The following is a 22,672-nucleotide window of genomic DNA, read 5'->3' as shown; positions in this document are numbered from 1 at the left end:
CACAGGCTTGTGTTTCCATGTGCCTCTCTCTGAAAGCCTGGAAGAGGCCTTTCCATATACATATATATTTATATAAGACCTCTATAGCCGGTCACTTGTGCAAGGATTTGTGCCTAAAATCTCCATCTACCAACACAACATGGGCTGAACCCAATTTTAACTGCTCCTTATCAGGATTCAGGGGAGCTGGTGCACTGTTCAATGACAAAATTACATGGAAAACAGTTCACGTTTGGATAACGCAAGAGTCTTGTGCTTAGAAGGGGACGGGTCCATAGTAGGCGGTGTATGCTGCAACGATACCATCGGTGTCAGCCATCTCGTCACAGGCAACGTTCAGCTCACATACCTCTCTAAGGCTGGATATAAAAGGAGAGAAAAATTGTTATTCACACGGATGTAGAAAATTGTCACTGCCCTGCTATTGTATGCTATTGTGACAGCATTTTACTACTTAGTTGGGTTTTATGCACCAGAATAAAACATAAAATGATTATGACCTTGAAAATGAGTATGAATTTCATCTTCCATATTTTGAATTTCAAACTTTGCTTGTGACTTTTGTTGTAGAGTTAAATAAATGAATTGCAGCAAAAACAAAGTACAAGCAAAACATGAGCTACTTGTATGTAACATATTGGTGCTGAAATATTCAGGTTTATAACTTTACCTTTCTAACTGAAGACGGGAGAGGTCTCCTGCTGGGGCAGCTCTTCTTCTCCTCAGGAGAACAGCAGCCAGGTCTCTCGTCACAAACACCTGAGGAGCTGTGTGGAAAAACATCACATATTAAGACTACACATTTTATTCAGCTTTCTTCTTTTACAGATATTGTAAAACTCCTAAAATCATGCAGATATTCCTTCTGGAAGCAAAAAGACAAAATGGCATACCTTCAGTACTGGCTGACTCTGATGAAGATGAGGAGGATGAAGAGGAAGAGGAAGAATCAGAGGCTGAGGAGTCAGATGCTGCCGAGTCAGACTCTGAAGAGGAGGACTCAGAGGAAGAGGATTCAGAGGAAGAGGATTCGGAGGAGGAGGACTCAGAGGAGGAGGATGAATTGGAGGCTGATGAGTCGGAGCTTGAGTTTGAGTCGGATGCTGACGAGTCTGAGGAGGAGTTCGAGTCAGATTCAGAGGACGAGACTGAATCGGACTCAGAGGAGGAAGAAGAGTCAGAGGAGTCAGAGGATGAGGAGGATGAATCAGGGGCAGCAGCGGGGTCAGCAGGGGGGTCAGCAGCGGGGTCAGCGGCGGGGTCAGCAGCAGGGTCAGCAGCAGGGTCAGCATCAGGTGCAACATCAGCAGATGTGTCAGCAGCAGGGTCCACGACGACCTCAGGTTCAAAGGCTGATAATCACAGAAAATAACACTTTATAAAAATATGTGCTTGGATTCTTTCAAATGACCTAGATTTTGAGAGCACAGTTTCTTCATGTACAACAATGATGAGATGAGCTTGTCCTTACCTCCCATGGACCAGCACACCGACAGAAGAGTGCAGATGGAGAGGAGAGTCAGAGTCTTCATGATGCCTTGGAGGTTGTGTCTCACTGTAGACAAGTTGTTGGTATCTTGACTGTTTGCTTTCTTTCGAAGGCTTGTTCTGTTTCTTTGCCCCAGTTCGAGGTCAATATATACTGTAGTCCACCTCCTAAGTCAGACCAGACCCACACATTGGCATAATCCTCTGATTGGCTGGGGAATCAAATGTCAAAGTTTCCACTTCCACTTGTCATGAAAGCTCCCATAAACACCCACGCAGGCCTGGAAATGAGTCCAAAAACTCATTCACCCGGACACAGACTTACATGGCTATAAACATTCCTGTCATTCAATTCTATGAGAGCCTGTACTGTGTGTAAACCTGTACAGGACATTAATGCCAGTCCTAAATAAACAATTAATATGAGGAGAGTAAGATTACATTTACTTTGCTCCAAAATGCACATGTATAATTGCAAATATGCACACATGTAGACAGTAATGATGTTGAAATATTTTCTATGTTAAAGAACTCAGATGACCCGTGGATAAATGTCAAATTAAATTACTGAATTGACATCTTAAAATAGTTTGTCTCTTTGGCTTTTGGGTAAACTGAACAGCATTTTTCTCATATTTCTGGATCTGGATTTTTTTAGACATTTCCCTGTCCTTTTCTGGGTCAAACCAAACTTTTTTTTATTTTTTAAAATGTATACATTTTTTTTTTTTACCATGCCTGTACATCCCCTTCAAATTCCATTCAATCCTCACCCCTCATCACTGGGGTACTAATAGGACAAAACACCCCTATAAATTCCATATTAGTAGTGCTGCTGATCTATAAAATACCCTTCAAATGTGATTGGATTTTAATCAGGGCTATCAGAGGATGTGTTGCCTTTTTAAAATCAAGGTTGCCAAATCTGCTGTTGTGCTACTATACTCCTTGCCCCAGATGTGTTTTCCCACCCCCACAAACCCCAAACTATAGCCTGAGTCGAGTACAAGCTACTAATCGAGTGACACGGTACAGCAGTGAGCCTCATTATGCGACAGAACTTAATTAGAGTGTTGCAGTGTCCCACCAGAACCACAGTCAGTCACTATTTCGAGATCCATCTCAGTCCAGGTCTTGGCCAGTTTCAGGCACGGCCATGGCTTACCAACTCCAACCAGTGGCCCGATACACAGCCTTGCTTGATGTATTTCAGCATACATTCAGCTAAATATAGGCAACCCTGATGTGTTGGGTGCACAGTGATATGCATGTGGCTTTCTGTTTGCGCGATACAGTTCAAGTGTGGACCCAGCTGTGGTTAACGATAAAAAAAAAGGTATTTGGAGTTTATAACCTGAACCTCAAGCATGTTGCCACTTAAATACTATGTAGATAAGCAAACATTTATGTATGCATATCACATGCATATATATATATATATATATATATATATATATATATATATATATATATATATGTATATCTCAAAGGCCCCAAACAGCGTAATCTAACATGCAGTGCTGCTGAAGGGTGACCTTGGTGTCCTTCGTGTTTCACAGTCTAGCGTTATTCCTGGTGTCAGGGATTTGTCTTGGAACGCGTTCCATGTAATTTCAATGTCTGGTCCATTTTTGTGGATACACTTCAGTGCACGGGGGAGGGGTGTGGGGGTGTCGAGGGGGTTAGTTCGGAGAAAACAATTGCCACAACATCCTTGAATAGGCAGGAAATACAGTGTCTAAGGCATTTCTGCTTTGGATCAGTTCCTTTTTTTTTGGTGCATCTTGGCTCTGAAATAAATATAGACAATGAGGAATGATGCTGCTCCAGGTTTACACTTTCTCTGTCCAGGAGATGCTGGAAAACATACACACAGGTGCAAATACTGATAAACCGTGGCCATTGTGTTATGACCATAGAGGTCAGATTATATCAGTGAAATATGTCCATCACCTCTGCTGCTAAGGTTTTATTTTATTCTACTCATAAATGTATTTTGGTGAAGTTGGAGGGTTCTGCTGTACTGTGAAGCGGCATTTTCTTATTTTATGAAGACTGCCTATGGAGATTTTCCCACCTTACAAATGCCAGGACTGCTTTCTTTTCTTTATTAATCACAGATTTTTTCTTGCTCTCACATAACTTTGGGACCATTAACAGGGATCATAAACATATTGCAGCTATAGAAAATTCCCTTGAGACCCTCGTAGAGACTGTGTGCAAAAGTGAACTGAAACTCAGAGCAACTTATTGTTTCATGTTTCATGTTAATAGCAGTCTAAGTTTGTGTTTTTTATAGGTTCCTAGGTTGGTATGTAATGCTGAAGTTTATTTTCTGTTTGCTAAGTGTGACTTGTGTTAAGTTATATTCATGTGAACGTTGGGTTTTTTGTTATGCACCATTTTTCCTCCAGTGTTCCCAGCCTGATTCCCCTCCACACCTGCCTTGCACCAGCGTCTTTGGCCCTGCCGAGCTGCTTGTGTCTTGCCTTCAGCCAATCAGCTCCCAGCCTGCCCTTGTGTCTTGCCACCTGTTCCTTGTTGTTTCATTAGTTCAGTGTTTATTTAAGTTCTGGTTCCTTTGTTTTGATTTGTCCTGCTTTGCCTGCATTATTGCAAATAAAGAGTTATACTTCAGCGCCTACTACTTCTGCATCCTGCAATCTGACATAGGACAACTTGTTACAATGACATGCTTAAGTATGATAAAACTAGTATATCTTGCAAATATTTGATGAAGATTTTAACTACTTCAAGTCTTTCTTTTAGGGCTAACAGATACATTTTCAGCATGTGGACACTGATGGATATTGTCCACTCTGCATCTCATAATAGAGAAAAAACCAAAGTGACTCTCTAGATGGGTTTCTGAAAGCCTGTGGGATGTGTTTGTCACAACACAAGCACCTACTATAATAAGAAAACTTCATCATTATAATGGGAGAAGTATACTTGTTATAATGAGAAAAATGTATGGTATATTTTTATCAAAAGTCGCAGTTCTGCACTGCTGTAGGAGACTCCAGGTCTCAAAATAACTAATACAACAAGGCACCCATGGTCTCAAACTAACAAACTAAACCCACTGTCAAGCACCGAAGCCCCATATTACACATATGATATGTGTTAATACAGTGCCAGTTGCAGGTGAGCATACAGATTTTTTATTTTAAACCCGTACCTCACTGTGCATGTGGCAGCTCACAACAGAAAGGACATTTCTTGTTTTTCTTAGCATACTTACCTTGCAGTGCTGACCCAACAATACTAGTAATGCATCATATCTAACATATAAAGTGGGGTCCAAAGTCTCTAATATTTTCATTTAAACATGGAAACAGTCAGAAATGTTGAGGATTCAGAAACATTTAAACAAGTTGACAAATATTTCACATTCCGCACTATTTTCAGTAACAAGGAAAAGAAAACAACCTAAATATTTTGCTTCCTACCATATAAATTAAAGACAACGTTAAGCTCAAACAACCATTTTATCCATGTCTCAATCTTAGACTTAGCCTTATTAGAGACTATTCTTACTTAGAAACCAGTTTTAGATGTTGATTTATGAGTAGCAACGTGGGACTGTAAGAGCCTACTGCTCAATTTAGCCCAACAGGACCATGAGCTCCAGCAGATTGACTTCAATCTTCAACAGTTCACTGTTTTTCTGAAGCTTCATATTAGCTTCAAATACATTTTTAATTCATTATTGTACAGAGGGAGGGCTGTGAGTTTTGTACTCTCTCATTTACATTATAAATACATTATGTAAGGGTCTCTTAAAGGTCATTATGAATAGGAGGAATGATTACAGCAAGAAAAATGTGTCAATGTTCATTTGGGAACTTCACTATTGTTTTAGGACAGACCTGCAACATTGTAAACCTGTCCTTTATTGTGTAAAACAAGTTGTTATGCCAACCAGACATAAGAATAGAGGGTAACAAATTTATAAAGGGGAAATATCTTACTTTTTTCTTGATGTTATGAAACTAAAACATGCTGTCATGTTACTTTTACCCCCAGACTCCCCATCAGTTCTTTATCCAACACCGTCTTATGTGTGGATTGTCTCAATTACAGCCGTAAACAAACTCAGATGGCAGGCAACACACACTGTATATTTCCATCTGGTCTCTGAGAAACGTCCACCTGCCAGGCTTTCCCAATCCTGCCGGATGTATCCGCTTGGCAATACAACACCACTAATTATACTGATCCTCGTCTGGGCCTTGAAATTCCCTGCTTGCTTGAGAGAATATTTTTGGGACAAGCCCAAACTTTTTCTCTCTTGATGTCTGCAGCCCATCTGTTGTTCTTCTAGGGAGCTTTTATAGCCTTTATTGCTAAACACTCTCTCTTTTATCCGTATTTAGAGCCCGTTATGTCTTTCAGTCAAGTATCATTAGATTAATTTTGAATTTTATGGCCTATTTACAAATGTGTGTGATTGTGTGGCCTCTTTGATTCCCTGACATTCCTCATTGGATGTTTTTGTGTTATTATTGTTCGTATGTTTATCCTGTGCAGATGATATTTTTCACTTTATTTACACACTTCAACGATCCAGAATGACTCATATGAGAAAGTACCACTAACTACTGCCATATATTCATGACTTCCCAGCCTGCTCTCTGTCACTCTCCCTGAGGTCAGTCTGTTGTGGTCCTGACAATACCATTAGTGGACAGACTAACAAACTCCGCCAGATCCCTGCGACTTGTGGCCAGTGACCAGTGGTTGGCGAACTAGACCGCAGACGGGCTCGCACTTGCAGCAGACAAAACATAACATACATGGATAAAGAAGTGAAGACACATGATATACACACGCACACTTTGCATTGTTTCCTTTGTGGTGGAAGACAGACATGATAGGACAAGACAAGTTCATTCACTTTACATTCAGTTTTTTTTAATTCAATTTATAGAATATTAACTAATTCACATTTGTTCCACCAGTCTCACAGCTCTGTTTTGGGCTCTGCTCCCGCTTGTTTCACCTCCTGAAAAACATTAGAGATCAATATGATGAGTGAAAGACAGCAGCAGATAAGACAGGGAATGCTAAACTAGTATCTACTTCAGTTTGTTTATTTAGCATTATCTGTTATCTGCAGGCATGATCAAATCTGCTGCGAAGCTCAAAGAAACACATACTTTATCCGTTTCAGTTACATTTGCACATTTTGAGATTTTCTTTTATTTATTCAGGCTCTGCTTCATTTCTAGTTATTATGAGCTAAGTCAAACATTTTTCTAAATGTTCTGTAATGAATGCAGAAGAAGGACAAGGACAAACACGATTTCTGCACCACATTTGTCAGATACATAAAGCTTATTTATATCTATTCAATTGGCACTCACATGAACAGTTTATACAGTTCTGTGGGGCAATATATTTACGCATGAAGCAATTTCATAAAACAAGAAATCTACAGCATCGAGAGTGTGGAATTGTTTGTAATTCTTGTGATCTTGGTGACAGTAGGTAACTGTTTGGAAGCTGTGGTGTGTCAGTAGGGTTAATGATGAAAGAAAAACTCATCTACGGGAGAAGCAGCTGTGTGGGAGGCTTGAAGGAGGCTTTGTTAAGAAGTATGGCATTGTCCTATAATTATGATGTTTCTTTTAGTGAGTCCTTGTATAGTTTTCTTTTCTTGTTTGTGCATTCAGTTGGAATTCAAGTGGACATTTTGCACCTACAATAATATAATCAGATTTCAGTCTTCTTTAGTGCTGCTGTTCAGTGATGTCTTGGCACTAAACTGCTTGTTCTGTCTGGCTGTAAGGCCTCAGACTCTGTGTCACACCCAGCTGGAGCTCTATGTGTGGTGTGACAGAGCAAATTAGTGCACACAGTGAGGTTTCCTGTCTTTTGTGTGGCACGGTGACGACAAGAAGTGCTTTTGCTATTGCTTATTGCCATTGTCCTTTCTTCCAGTGTCTCAAGTATTACGAGTGGAACAGAGTGTTCCTGTTGTGTTTTTATTATACGGTTTCTTTTTTCTTTGTAGTCCCTTAATTGTTGTGCTGCTTATTTTTAGCTGATTTATGGCAGGGCTCGTAACACTGGGTGCACCTGGATAATTTCGTTATTTCCCAGACATAACATCATATTTTGTTGTGCAATGTATTTGGGTAATGTTACTAACTTTGCCATGGAGATTGTAGTTTTCACTAAACTTCCTTATTAATGTTTTGGTCTGTAACTTTAGATAGCTGGTAACATCCTTGTTTAATTAGTCCCAGTTAAGTTGATATAATAAAATTAGACAAGCAGGTAAGAAGATAGCATCTGGTTACCATGGAGATGACTGAAACCTACTACTGATGCATACATTGAAAACAGTGGGCTACTCTTTAATTTCTGTTGAGCAACACTTAACAGAAGTGTTGAGTGACCTGCTATAAATCAGCCTTTACACTTGGCTGAAAAGTCAATCTAGATGTTTAGAGGAAAAAAGAGAAAAAGGAAAAACGTGCTGACAGTTCAGGTGGAGATTTGGGTGTATTATGTTTTGATTAAAGTTTCAAACAGAGGTGAGGAGTGGGCACACAGGTCTGGTCAGCTCACTTCTTTCTCGCTCAACAGCCCAGATTTTTTATTTATTTTCAGACAGTAGTTTTCAGTACCAACCAACATATTTCAGTTTATTAGATTTGTGTGGCCCTTTATAGAGCCACAAAAATCTTTATACAACTTTGTAGCACATAATGCAGTAGCCAACACATGTAAATCGACTTTGATGTGTAAAATTGGTGGGGTTCCAGTTTAATTGTTGCTCACCTTCAGTTCCCCTTGGAGGAAGGACTGGCAGAACTCCTGTACTCGCTCTACAGAAATCTCTCCTTTTGGTAGGAGCCACTTCATGTCGGAGGTACCGTCATAGATGCCAACTCTTGGGAGGTCCTTAGATTTGAGGCCAAAGTAACCCAGTGACCGAGAGTTGGACTTGACTGCTCCGTTGATCAGAACAAACAAGAACTGCAGGAAAGATTCAGTTTGATCATGTATAAAAACAGTTTGTTGTAGTAGTATTTTAGGTGGGAACCTCATGCCCTACTGTGGCACAAACTTGAACCCTTTTTTTCTGGATAAATTAAGCTGATGAATACTCTCACCTTGCCTGTGAACTCTGGGGCCAGAGTTCCCAGTTTCTTTGTGAGGTCGGTATATTCTTCAGTTCCCCTGTTGGCAAAGAGCAGGAGGTGTGTCTTCACCTCTGAATTGAACAGGCCCACTGCTGTCTGAGGAGGGGAAATCAGACATACAGAGAAAGTGAAGGTTAAGGTGAGAGAAGTAAAGATTTCAGAAATTAAAAAGGAACAAAGAAGAGACAGGCTGTTTAAACATTTTAATGTTTGTAGATAACAGGTGAACCTACCACTTGGTTGTATTCTGTGATGTATCGGACCTCGTTGATAGTGATAAAGTTCACAAGACCGTCAGCATCTAACTTCTTGGCCTCGGCAAGTTCGAGGTTCTCCTGGTGGTTATCTGCCTGGATCCCATCACACAGACACACCATCATCATACAATTGATTGAACTTATCACTTTTGTCACTGAGAGGATGGCTCATGGCATAAAACGGATGCACAGTCATGAAGGTGTAGCATACCTTTCTGAAAAGTGTGATGGTGTCTGAGGAGACACTGTAGTCAGCCCACACCTCTTTCTCAGTGCACATGGCTACGGGGACGGTGTCAACTCGCTTTGCAGCTGCCACGATTTCCTCAAAGCCATGACTGTCCTCTCCCTGACATACAAAAGTGTAGGATGAAGAGTCACAAAGGGAAATTGTTAAAGTAGGTCTCACATTTAGCATTTTTTAATTGTTTTTTTCCCTCAATTTGTTTTTCTTTCATTATTACATTAAGCTGTTGAAATGAGCATGACATTTTTCATTTTTCTCATAATTTGTGAATTATATACTTATATTGTAAATCTTGCACAACCTCATTTCCAATACAGTACTTAATTATGCTAATAAGGCGCATTTTAAAAAGAGACACACTTGTCCATAGGTAGGCTTTATGCACTGGTGTGTTGGAAAGTGACTAAGTAGGCTACATTTAGTTAAGCCCTGCAGTTAAAATGTATTTATCTTGCACTATGTCAATTGTATCCTGCTTTATACCACATTTAAAAGGCTGATGCACTTTTTACTATTCAACAGCTGTAATTACTTGCTTGCAGATTATGATGTTGTTTTACATACAACTGACCAAAAATATATAAAGTAAGTACAATTATACTTGCTATAATGTTAAAATACTGCTGACTTGTTAATTAATCTGTAATAATAATCCAGGTGTATAACCTAAATGTATAACAATGAGCCCTTCTGGTGTTCATTTTGTTGATAATACTTCCAAGCTTTTACTTGTATATATTTTAAATGCAAGACTTTGACTTGCAACGTACATTTTTATATTATGGTATAAGCATTTTTATTTATTTATTTTTGGTTGCATTTTTGATGCAACATTTTACCTGTGGAGGTAGAGCATATTTTTGGACATATTTTCTTCATCTTAACAAGAATGTTTCTCTCTCTCAAAGACCACCAATGGGTCTCAGGGGCACCAAAAAAAAAGAAGAAAGAAAGAGAGAATATATGTCACAGAAAGAGACCAAGTGATGGATGAACAAACACACCAGGAGGAGAGATGAGGCTGACTCAAAAAATGGTGAATCATAGCTGTTTATGAGAGAGTATTGCATGCACTCTGGTGATCCATTTTATTGTTTTGCAGCCTGTAATATGTGTTCATTCCCTGTAAGTCACTGCACCAATATTTTGGTCTCCTTTTGCCTTCAGCATCATGGGCCAACTATTTTGTTATCCTCATGTGCTCTCTTTCCCTCTCTTCCACGCTCCTCTCATGAACCCTCTCCTGGCCTTTGCACTTGTTTACAAGAGGGTCAATGGAGCCAATCCCACAAATCTTCAGATACGTATGTATTTCCTGTCAAGTAGCCTGCCATCTTCCCTGGCACACAGAGTCTGGCCAAAGGGCTCGCCTCTGTGGGACAGCCAGCCAGCCACCCTCGGTCATCACAGCACCAGCGCTGCCAAAGGTGTGGCCACAGGAAATGTATCCTTCTTTGAAATCTATTCCTGACAATATCACCAAGACACTTGCAAACAAATGCTTTATTTTTGAAAATTTTTCTAATTTGTCTGATTATGTCTGGCTTGTCACATGCATGTTAGCGTAATAAAGTAAGCCATGAAACGGCCCCTGTGGGTTTGGTTTTAAGATGTCCTGTTACTGTGTGACCTCATTTTCTTTGTCTGACCTCCAGGAATGCGATGACCACCACTTCAGCAGAGTCAATGAAGGCCTCGACAGCTTTGGCGTCAGCCAGCCTGGGAAGGGCACTGTCTGTGAAAGAAAGACACACAGATCCATTAATGGTAAACAGGCTGCATTGATGCAATGTTTTTCTACCTTAATGGACAAAGGTGAGGCGCTGGCCTGCCAATCAAGAGCAACATTCAGTGTCTTGCTCAAGGACACTATGACATATGGCCAGAAGGAGTAAGGAATCAAATCTCCAACCCTACATTTAGTGGTGGACCCATTCTACCTGCTGAGCCACAGCCACATGCTACTAGACACATAATTCAACATAGTTTGCAATCCTGTCACTGTCATAACAATACTAAGAGGCTACAAGCATGCTTGCGGTTCTGTGAGGCTACAGTTAGACACAGTGGTGGTTTGCGCTAAATGGAAACACTGCTAAAGCTTTGCTGGGGTAATGTTTACCATGCACACCATTTTAGTGTAGAATGCTAACTTTTGCAATTAGCACTAAAAGTTACAGCTAAGGCTGATGGGACTGTCATGAGTTTTAAAAACCAAAGTATGGGACAACTTCAAATATTGACCTGATGGCAGTATATTATAGAGATAAGGCATCGTCAAAGTTATTACAATTCTTTCTGAGGGGTACATGGATGTTACCAAATTTCATGGCAATATATTTTAATAGCTGTAGGGATCTTTAACTCAAAAAACGCATATGTGAACTTCATGTCAGTGGATCATCAAAGGATTCATTATCGGAGAATCATGAATTGACCATGAATTCTTATACAAAATTGACATGGGAATGCATTCAGTAGTTGTTGAAATATTTCAGTCTGGACCAAAGTGAACCAAACAGAGAAAGACATTGCCATCCCAAAAAACTTTATATTAGCAGATCAGTGTTGCAACACTTTGATTAAAAATTAAGAGAAAGGAGAACTAGATTACAAAAATGTGTAGAAACATTTAAATCAATTTACCTTTCTCTGTGGCAATGACAGAAGACACCAGGAGGGAGAAAAAAAGAGTGATCAGCATGTTTCAGCTTGACAGGCCAGCAGATAAACCGAAGGAAAACCTAAAAAGACCGTTTAGCTGCTTGACTCTGTATAAAAAGTCATGCCAACTCTGTTCTGTCTCTGACGGTCACCACATGGCAGCAGGAGGTGGGTTTTGATTGGAGGCTTCATGGGAACCAGCCAGGTGTTCATGATAAGTTGGGGGTGCTGGGACATTAGACTACGTGTCGCTGTAGGACAGGGGACAGGTGTGTGTGGGCTGTGCTGTGGCATGGCAAAATGTGACTGTCAGTAATGATCCAATGAATTTACCTTGACTTATGTTTTTCTGCATAATGTGTGTCCACAGAACATTCACTCATCTTGCATCTTGTTTGTAGCATCTTCTTAACAACTCTGCTCTCAAAGTGTTTTGTGCTGCAATGTGTTACATAAATCTGTTGTGTGTGGGAGGCTCTGTTGGGTAACAGTTGTGAGTTATCCCCAGGCAGGCTGCAAATAGCTAGTGAGGAGACATGTGTGAGCAGTGAAGAATGATAGATTAGGCCATTAGACCAGGCTGCATTTTAGTGTGTTCACCACATGAGGGACACAAGACCTACCTGATCCATTCATCATGGAGCAGCCACACTTTGTAAATGTTGAATTACAGTAGAACAATATGTGATGTTTGGAATAACAGCAGGTATTTAGATTACATCTACCTTTTTTGGGTGTACATTTTTTAAGGTGTTATTGGGAAAGTAACAGTTATCTGACAAGTAAACAAATATATCTGAAGAATTTACAATAAACATATTTGAGTAAGGAATTACAAAACAATGTTATGAGAATTAGGAGAGCAAGATTTAACCAACTGAATAACTTAAAGTGACTGAAGGTGATAGTTTGAAAATGTCATCTCAGTCCCAGAAATCAAAGGATCTGTTATAACATTTCAAGAACAGTCACAATCATGAAATGTCACCACGGAGGCCATTTCATCTCGTTTTTATATCAAAGTGAGCAGTCACCAGTTTATATAGCCAAAGAAGTGTTAGGCAGGATCCCTTATGAGTAGAGTACTTTAAGGGTAAAGTTACTGTCAGTGCTTTTAATGTTCACCACGATGCAACAGAAGAGCTTATTACAGATATTTAAACATAATCAAATCCAATTTTTTGAGTCAAACAATACATAAAACGTTTGTTCAGATAATTGTGTAGTTGATCAGCCGATGGTTTACTCGGGATTTTGCCCCTGAAAAGAAAATGTGCTAAACATTGCCTGCAAGTAACACTTTGCTCGACCACAGAGCAGAAAAACCAGCTGCATGCACTAAAATACAACAACCTCTTTAGGACAAGATGGTAGCAGCAGTTTTGGTCTGAACCCCGTAAACTTTCTCTTTGTGTAACTGTGTGGGTTTGCATAAATTAAATCCAAACACTTTTCATATACATGCGCCATGAGCCTTTGTATAAAAAAACAGATTATTATCATGAAGGCTGTGCACTTGTTTATGCCAAGTATAAACAGTCTCCTAAAACTGTTTCTAGTAGTCTAGTAGTTATACGTCTGCATGTGGTCCGTGCAAGAATGAGACTAATAAGAGCTGGTCTGCAAGGAAAAAAGTGCCATAATGTCTAAATTATTATATACGCCAAACTTAAGTCAGCAGGTTTTCTATCCATCAGGGGAGAGGAAATGGGACATAATAGAAATATTAAGTAGAAATCGAACAATAATAGTAATGAAATATATTATTGTAAACAGTTTAAATCTGTGTGGTTTCAATCTGAGGAAAGTTCACCTGACAAACAGGGTTGGTGTTTATTATGATGACGAAGGTATCCTATATTCACATGGGGCTTAGGGGCAGCAGGGCAACACTAATACTGCAAATTAGGGCAATGCTTACCGCCATAGACTGATGACTCCTGCTTATATTACACACACAGACGTCACAGTAGACACACAGTGACGTTACATCAGCACACAACTCTTCTCAGTTGAGAACTACTTAAAGCTTCTTGAAAATGTTTACTCTTCAATGTCACAGTGCAATAAAGAAAAGATAACGAAAAAAAGTTTAGTTTAGTTCAGTCGTAACAAAAGTCTTGTAAATTTAAATGACTTTCAGCTGGGATCTTGTCCTGTGCTAAAGATCAAATAGTTCAATGTTTATATCCTTTATAGCACTTTTTGGTTTTAATCAAATGCATCAAAAATAGTTTCTTATTGTGTGTAGCGCTTGCACATGTCTCCACATGTCTCTTTTCAGATTTTATTCCACAGTTCTGGTTTAAGACTTTCTGTTTCTAGCTGCACTTTGCAATCTTTAAGTTATAAGAGCGCTGACACTTATGCTTTTCTGTAAAGTTTGTTTATGGCATCCCTGACACAAATGCCTTCCGGAGAACGGCTGAAATAATGAGAAGGATGCAGAGAAGCAAGCAAGAAGGAGTCATAGAGATCTGAAATGCTTGTTTCAGCGATTCCTGACTGAACAATAGACTAAGAGAATATGCTGTTTAGGTTCAAATTATAGGCACAGATGCTCATATAACTGGTGCTTCAAATAAACAAAGCAAAAGTTAGAATTATAATACACACAATGGCATAAATTAAAACATCAGTTTACAGTAACTAAGGCTCCATGATGTGTTTTCCTTTATCATGGCAGCTTTGCACTGGAGCCTTAAACTCACTTTTACTGATGACTGAATGAATAAATAAATGGTACAGTTACATGTTGGTATTCAAACATTAAATGTGTAATATAAAAATGTGTTTGTTAAATCTGATACAAAAATGTAGAAGAGTTGACAAGAATCCAGGGCTAAAAAATAGTAAAGGATGAAAATCAGCATTACTGTAATGTTTAATTATTGCATAATTTCATCAAATACAAAAAGACATTTTATGCAGCAGGTAATTAGAATGATCTCAGTTTCTTTTTATACTGATTATAAGTGTAAATAACATGTAATATTGCACATGAATGATGTTTTTATCATTGAAATTTTTTGTAAGATATTTTTAAGTTTTCAAGTTCATTCACGAGATACTGACATGACACCTTTATGAATGCTCAGAGCTCTGTACCACAATCTCAGCCTTAATCTTAAAACCCTTTTTCTGTCAAATGTTTTAACATCTTTACTTTGCTGCTTTGCAGGAGGTTGCTGGAGAGCTAGCTCAGGTTTGTTTTTTCTCTGAAATACCCTGCGTGAGAGGCCCCAGCAGATCAGCCAGACTTAACGCTTCTTCTAAGTTTACATGCAGGCAGAGAGGAGAATTTAGTGGTGAGATGCGTGATGTAACGCTGGTAAACCTCAGGCTGATGGATTACTGGTATTTAGATTGTGGCCAGGTTAAAGCTGTCACTATTTCTCAAACCTCAGTTATACAACCTTTAACCTTGTTAGGCTTTGACACATGATCTGTGTTTTAAAGTCTCGCATCATGTGGAGGTATAGATCCTCAGAACGTGCTCCTGAGCTGCTGCCAGAGTTTGACGTATGCAATGTGCACAAGCAAACTCAAATGTTTTTGAATAGAGATGACGAAACATTAAGAAACACGAACACATTCAGAACATAAAACAGGAATATAATTTAAAGAATGACTCCAGGTGCTGGGTGTAAATGAGAGCAGCTGATTCACACAGACCCGAAAGACTACGTCCTACATATTCAAAATATGTAGGACATTGTTAATGGAATGCTTGGTCTGGAGTGTTGATGGTTGAGGATTAATATGGAGTTGATCACGGTTACTGTGTCAACTGTGTGGGAGTATGGATTGCTTGGGTGGGTTAGAAACAGTTTACAGACTGTCTGATGGTTATGTCAGGGGTCCACGGAGGACGTGGACACCCTTTGATATGTTATGATACGGAAAAAGCAAAATGCCACCTGACATTGAGCAGTATGTGTGTGTGTGTGTGTGTGTGTGTGTGTGTGTGTGTGTGTGTGTGTGTGTGTGTGTGTGTGTGTGTGTGTGTGTGTGTGTGTGTGTGTGTGTGTGTGTGTGTGTGTGTGCGTGATTCACAGGATAAGAAGTACGGGGTAAGAATTACCTATAAGTAAGAGGCACGAAATATTGGATACAGTTGGATATTGTCCTTGAAAACTATGTAAATATACTAATAATTAAAGCCGCAAGCGGCGATGGCGGGCCCTCGCTCACCCATGCCACCGCGGGGCCTGAGGCATGGCGGGGCTGTGGCGTGAAGCAGAAAGTGAGAAAAAACCTGGAAGGAGGCCAAAAATGCAATGTTTCGTTCATCCAGTAGGAGGCAGTCACAGGTAGTTACACATATGGTCTGGTGTGGTCTGGTGTGTTCAGGACGGCCACTCATCAGTCATGTGAAGTTTGGAGTGAATTGGACAAAGCATGAAGGAGTTATGAGAGGTTGATGGTTCATCCACCAGGGGGCAGTAGAGTGTAACAAAACACAAGCGGTTGTGTTCAGGGTGGGACAGTGATTACACATGTGAAGTTTTGTGGAAATCGCACAATGATGATGTAAAATATGGCACTTCCTGTTTCCACTAGGGGGCGACACGAGTGAGATCGCCTATGAGCGAATGGAGATGTTGAGGTCGGCACCCTGGACCTGTGTACCAATTTTCATGATGATACGAGTTCAATAAAGCCATCAAAAAGCCAAACGTATTTTCATGGCGAGGAATTGATGGTCGCCGCGTCGCCACACGGACGCCATTACTCGTAGCTTCACAGTCTTCATAATGTAGCTTCACCAACTGGTTCTGAATGAAGTTGATGGGGCAAAGTATGTAATTTTAATGAATCTTAGTTAACTTCCTGTTACCACCGGGGGGCGCTATGAGTTACGTGGGAAGTTAATATATCGGGACGTTCAGGGCGGAGCCATCATCATGTCCAGCAAGTTTGAAGCTGATTGGATGAAGTATATGGGCGTGAGAGCCACTCGTATGTACATGGCGAGCACGCCAAAGTTAGTTGAGCCCTGGCAGACACGCCCTTTGACCTACGGATGCGCAGAGCACAACTTAAGCTCAGCTAGGTCTGGAGATGTTGCGTACCTAATTTGAACTTGATCGGGCGAATGCTGTGGGAGGAGTTAATTTTAGGCGGGAACAATCAAAACCAAAATGGCCGACTTCCTGTTGGGTTGAGGTCATGAGGTCAAGAGGCTGTTTTGCATATATGGGTATAATACATATGTGTACCGAATTTTGTGAGCATAGGACAAAGTTAGCAAAATTCCCTATGGGCATTTTTGGACTTTGTAGGGGGCGCTATTCCGCCATTCTGCGTCGACCATGTGCGACCACCCAAAAATATTGAATTTCGGATGAGGCCGGACGTCCGTGCAAAAGTATAAGCATTTTCGCATTTGGGAAAGGGGCGAAATTGGGGCACGAAATGTCGGAAGAATAATAATAATAATAATAATAAACGTTACAATTTCAATATAGCATTTTTCCCCGGGGGTTTTCCATACCACATGATTACTTGATTACTTGATTACTTTGGGGTCACTTGCACTTTGGGGTCACTTGCACGTTGGGGCATGAACGAATTTCAATAGGGCTTTCGCCAGGCGACTTGCAGTCGCCGCTCGGGCCCTAATAATAATAATAATAATAATAAACATTACAATTTCAATAGGGCTTTCGCCAGGCGACTTGCAGTCGCCGCTCGGGCCCTAATTAGAACTTGTCCATGGCATAAACAACAGATTAAAAGGATTCAGGCGTTTTCCTTAAACAAAAGTACAGAAGTGCCAAGTCATGTGTGCTGAAATAACCACTAATGAAATTGCTCACATCATCATAAAAGAAGAGAAAAATGTTTGCAACTTGTTGTTAATAAGTGACTTTATTTATTTAGAATACTGGAAATAAAATGTATCTCTAAATTATCTCACATAATTGTGTAATAATTGCATGTATTGTGTGAAAAAAGTAATTCAAGACAACTCTTGAATATAGTTTGAGAAAAATAAAATGAGTTGTGAGCTTTTTACAATGGTTCCACATTTTCCTGCAGATATGGGAATATTTTTGAGATTACTGTATGTGTCCAGTGCATGTGCGTTGTTGTTAATTTCAATTCCTTATACTCAAGATTAACATTGGTTGATTTGTTTGCATTAGGTGGTTAACTTCAAATATGTAGATGTTACATTAAAGACTCCTTTCACTGTGCAAATAAGCATGCATCTAGATCTATGTCGAGATGTAGTGCTTAGAATTATTATTATTGCATGACCATATAAATGTCTGCTTATACTGACTGTAAATAGTATTCATGACCAGTTTTGGTCTCAGCAGTATAACCTTGACCAACATAAACTCACACACAGCTAAACACATGCAGACTGTATCTGTCTGCAGTCCCAATCCTATTAAAGCATGCAAAGTATCAGCTTGCTTTTCTGTTAAGTGAACAATTGTACCTTCGTGTCAGAGCAAAGAACTAAGAGACAAGTAGGAAACTCTGGTGTGGACCCGACTGCAGACACACTGCAGTTTCAGCAATGTGCTTCCTCATTGCCCTTAGCCTTTAGAGTAGTTGTTGTTCTTTGTCTGCATTTGAGATGAAAATAAACTTTTGAAAACAGGCGACAAGAAGATACATGTATACACAGAGTCTGCATGTTGCAATAACATAAAAAAAGGGCTCACTGGGTCTCCCTCTAGGAACTGTATCCTCATTCACATGGTATAGTTTGTGGGTGATTTCTGGTTGTATAGGTTGCAATTTGGGTAAAGATAGCAGTAATATGACACTACTCTACTGCACACATTCATTTATGACACAGAAAAATGTTTCTCAAAACTGCATATTTACATTTCACAATCTAAGTGAAATACCAGCTCATTATTTAAATGGCTGAGTCAAGCTGCTTCTGGTCAAACTTTACCAATCCCTAATACTGAGATGTGTATTTTACACAAGCAGTACAGCACTTTTCATTCAAGAGTGTGTATTCTCACTGTGCATGATTATACTTTAATGATGACTAGTCAATTTGTTTTAACTGTAGCCATTCAGAGAAATTCACTCTTTGTGGCACACTGGTTTGAGAGAAACACATACTTAAGAAGACATTAGGGCTGCCTCATCCTGAAAGTGTTCATATTTTTCTCACAGCTTGGATTGGCAGCTATACTTGTAAAAGCAGGTATTTCATAACTTGACTAACTACGAACTAAGGTTCAGTTCATGGTTACCTGTGGAAAGATGTTTCTTCATAGAACACTGTAATACTTTAATAGATACATTACATTTAAATCATAAAACTGCAATATAAAATGTGCATACTCTACTAGTTTGTAGTACCGTTTTTTTGATTCCAGGGACAATTACTGGATCTCAAACTGAGTCATATTAAATGACACTGAGCATTATGATAAGAAAAACAGCATGTGACGTCAGCAGTTTAAGCAGCAGAGAGGTGAGCTGGGTTATTTGAATTACAAATACATGATTTTACTAAACCCATTACAGCAGTCACAATAGCCTATGCTTACCCATATCTCAAAGAAAATAATGAAACGGATACAGTGTATTCTGTCACACACATCTACAAAAACAATGCTGGATGCTAGGAACCATTGAGTTTAAATAGACAAACTCAAGGTTAAAAAATAGTCTGGTGGCTTTCTATTATTTTATTATATTCAGTCATCTCTGCAGGAGCCACCTCTTATAATATCATAAGTTAAAATCATAACAGCCACAGCAGTGAAATGACTCCTCTTTCTCTCAGTAACCACAGATGCAGCTGTTGCAACTCCACATACAACATGGACCAGAGAACCAACTGCACTTAAAAAAGAGACTAATATGAATGTTTTCTAATATGCATCCTCTATCGGCACTCATCTTAAATCTTGTTTTATGGTGTGTCAACACTGTGGTTCGGTCTGGTTCGGTTTAGGCACAAAACCCACTTGGTTAGGGTTAGGGAAAGTTCATGGTTTGTGTTAAAATGATAACTTGAAACGTGGCACGGGTTAAAGTTACTTCCTTTGAGTTGTGCAGCCTTTGTTGTCACAGCAACAGTAAACATCACAACAAACAAGGTTATGGTTTTAAAAAACTGTCCTGACTTGTGGTTGGACACGAGTCCACTTTTTGCTTTCTATCTATGTAGCCATCCACGCAACCGCATCCTCCAAATGTATCACCTTATATTGACGTCATCTGAACGGTGACTTCCCCGGGTCATAATTACCACTGTTACTACTACTACTGCTAAATGACGTAAACGTATGCATAGGTAATTTTTGCTGGCTTAATTTTTGACCTATGCTGCTGTTTTTCTTGTGGGGATGAGCTGGACTTGGCAGGTACACTGAAGACCTATGGGTCAATTAACACAAGAACGCCTTAATTATCTTACACGGCAGGCTTTAAGCAGCTTTCAGAAGTAATTTACATGTTAAGGTACAGCCTGTCTACATACAGTATGTGTGTGTGTTTTTAACAGAGAAGAAGTTTGTTGCTTTTCTTTAAATTAATTTATATGTATAACACTCTTTAAATGTAAGATAACTTTGTCTAATACTGTAATTCTACATAAAAGCTGTTCAATAAATATCAATAATTAAGTTTTGTCTATTGCACAAATCATATTAAAATAAATTATCCTGCTACTGCTGAGATCAGTGTTATTAAAGCAAATCCGATTTAAAGGTGATACTTTGATATTCACATCACAGAGGTTTGCCCATAAAAAGCCTTTGGTAACAGTAGTGAAATATGAAGTAACTTAGACACACTTTGTAGCTTTTCCCTTTGAATTTCCTCCTTAATCTTCAAACACAACCCTGTACTCATTTTCCTTTTTTTTCCTCCTCTGTGCTCTCCCGTTACCCTGTGATTCACCCTCAGGTTCCAGATAATGAAGAGGTCAAAGATTTTAAGCTGATGTCTGTTATGTTTATGCCACATTGCACAAGGTCCTGTCCCTTTATCTGCTCACTGTTTGAAGGCTTGAGCTGCTAATGGGTGCACTGACACAGATGCACATTGATATCTGGGGGCAAGACAGACACCAACAAACAACACTACAGTATAACATACACTGTTTACCTAAAATGTTACCAGAGGAGCTGTTAAATATTTTATTATATATCATCAGTTTCTGCAGAATACAGTATTGATTAAATCATTTCGACTTCATAACTATTGAGAAGCAAATAATGAACTTTTTACAAGCAGATTTTACATTCAAAACCTTTAATGAGATCATGTGATACATTTTTACAGATTAAACTGCTTAACAGTGAATATATCTGTTGAAATTATATTTACCAAAGCAAATACAACAGTAAATTGTATTCAGTAATGCATCAGAAATAATTAATGAAATAATATTATAGGCTATATAATAAAGCACTGCTAACACTCCAACATATTGAGTATGTTTATATTTTTACTGTTTCATCAGGCTGAGTGGTGCTCTTGTGCCATGTAAACTGAACTTCATGTGTAAAATCAGTAGAGTGGCCCTTTAAGTATAGTACCACAGTCCTTTTAAGTACTGGTAATTAAACTAATTCCAACTGTACTGTAGAAGTGTACTTATGTGGTGCTTTTATAGTCGTTATGACCACTCAAAGCGCTTTTACACTACATGTCTCCTTCACCCATTCATACACATTTATACATTGAAGGCAGCTACCATGCAGGATGCCAAACTGCTCACCAGGAGGAAACTAACCATTCATACACATTCACACACCGTTGGCACAGCAACGGGAGCAATTTGGGGTGAAGTATCTTGCCCAAGGACACATCGACATGTGGACTGGAGGAGCAAGGAATCGAACCGCCAATCTTCCAATTGGTGGACGACCTGTCTACCTCCTGAGCCACAGCCGCCCCCTACCACTTTTAAAAAGCCTACTCTTAATTAAGGTGTTTTAGTCAACTATAGACCTATATCCAACCTTCCCTTTTCTTGCTAACATCTTTGAGAAATCAGTTGCCAATCAGTTTTATGACTTTCTACATAATGACACTCTATTTGAGAACTTTCAGTCAGGATTTAGAGCACACCATAGCACAAAGACAACACTGGTGAAAGTTACAAATGACCTCCAAATTGCAGTGGACAAAGAACTCACTCTGTACTTGTCTTGTTAGATCTTAGTGCTGCATTTGGCACCATTGACCATCATATCTGACTACAGAGACTGAAACATTTAATTAGTGTTAAAGGAACTGCATTAAGCTTGTTTAAGCCCTATTTATCAGATCGATTTCAGTTTGTACACATTAATGATGAATACTCCATACACACAAACATCAGACATGGTGTTCCTCAAGGTTCTGTGCTTGGGCAAATACTATTCACTTTATATATGCTTCCTTTAGATGATATTATTCGGAAACACTCTATAAATTTTCATAGTTATCCAGATGATACCCAATTCTATTTATCAATGAAGCCAGATGAAACCAATCATTTAACTAAACTTCAAGCATGCCCTAATGACATAAAGACTCCTCATCATGCTGCTATAGGCCTACACTGCTGGGGGACTTCCCATGATGCACTGAGCTCTTCTCTCCTCCTTCTCCCTCCCTCTCCATCTGTTACATCCGCTACTAACTTTCCATCTTTCTCATAGTTCTGTGCTTTCTCATCTCACAGGAGATTTTCGGCTGCAAGCTGACTGATGTCCAGCTCACTGCTACTGCTATGATTATTAGTCATATTTCTATAATTATTATTATTATTGTTGTTGTTGCTGTGCCTCTCTGTCTCTCTCAACCCAACCAGTCAAGGCAGATGGCCACTCACCAGGAGCACACTTTTGCTTGTGGTTTCTTCCTGTTAAAGGGGA

At 39.4% G+C, this 22,672-nt stretch overlaps 2 protein-coding genes across 2 annotated transcripts; both read right to left on the bottom strand.

The window, feature by feature from the left end:
- Positions 1-256: 256 nt before the first annotated feature.
- Positions 257-1,532, bottom strand: bglapl (bone gamma-carboxyglutamate (gla) protein, like). Its single transcript, XM_062431005.1, has 4 exons — positions 1,472-1,532; positions 894-1,352; positions 671-767; positions 257-359 (listed from the first exon to the last, which is right to left on the bottom strand). The coding sequence occupies exons 1-4, from the start codon at positions 1,530-1,532 to the stop codon at positions 257-259; spliced, it is 720 nt and encodes a 239-aa protein (XP_062286989.1).
- Positions 1,533-6,454: 4,922 nt separating this feature from the next.
- Positions 6,455-11,853, bottom strand: LOC133992272 (endoplasmic reticulum resident protein 27). The gene is made up of 7 exons (XM_062430994.1): positions 11,796-11,853; positions 10,799-10,884; positions 9,114-9,251; positions 8,879-8,995; positions 8,616-8,741; positions 8,281-8,478; positions 6,455-6,496 (listed from the first exon to the last, which is right to left on the bottom strand). Exons 1-7 carry the CDS (start codon positions 11,851-11,853, stop codon positions 6,455-6,457), a joined length of 765 nt encoding a protein of 254 aa, XP_062286978.1.
- Positions 11,854-22,672: the final 10,819 nt, after the last annotated feature.

The sequence above is a fragment of the Scomber scombrus genome, chromosome 2 (genome assembly GCF_963691925.1).
Source record: "Scomber scombrus chromosome 2, fScoSco1.1, whole genome shotgun sequence".
In the NCBI taxonomy this organism is placed as follows: domain Eukaryota; kingdom Metazoa; phylum Chordata; class Actinopteri; order Scombriformes; family Scombridae; genus Scomber; species Scomber scombrus.
Note: the sequence above shows the minus strand (reverse complement) of the source record. Positions and strands in the feature narration are given on the sequence as shown.

Excerpts from the sequence above, each read along its gene's own strand:
- LOC133992272 (XM_062430994.1), bottom strand. The coding sequence starts at position 11,853 with ATGCTGATCACTCTTTTTTTCTCCCTCCTGGTGTCTTCTGTCATTGCC. Across the intron at positions 8,996-9,113 it reads CCATCACACTTTTCAGAAAG|GCAGATAACCACCAGGAGAA; the intron begins GTATGCTACACC and ends GATGGGATCCAG. Across the intron at positions 8,479-8,615 it reads CCCCAGAGTTCACAGGCAAG|TTCTTGTTTGTTCTGATCAA; the intron begins GTGAGAGTATTC and ends TCTTTCCTGCAG.
- bglapl (XM_062431005.1), bottom strand. The coding sequence starts at position 1,532 with ATGAAGACTCTGACTCTCCTCTCCATCTGCACTCTTCTGTCGGTGTGC. Across the intron at positions 1,353-1,471 it reads GGTGTGCTGGTCCATGGGAG|CCTTTGAACCTGAGGTCGTC; the intron begins GTAAGGACAAGC and ends TGTGATTATCAG. Across the intron at positions 768-893 it reads AGAGTCAGCCAGTACTGAAG|CTCCTCAGGTGTTTGTGACG; the intron begins GTATGCCATTTT and ends TTTTCCACACAG.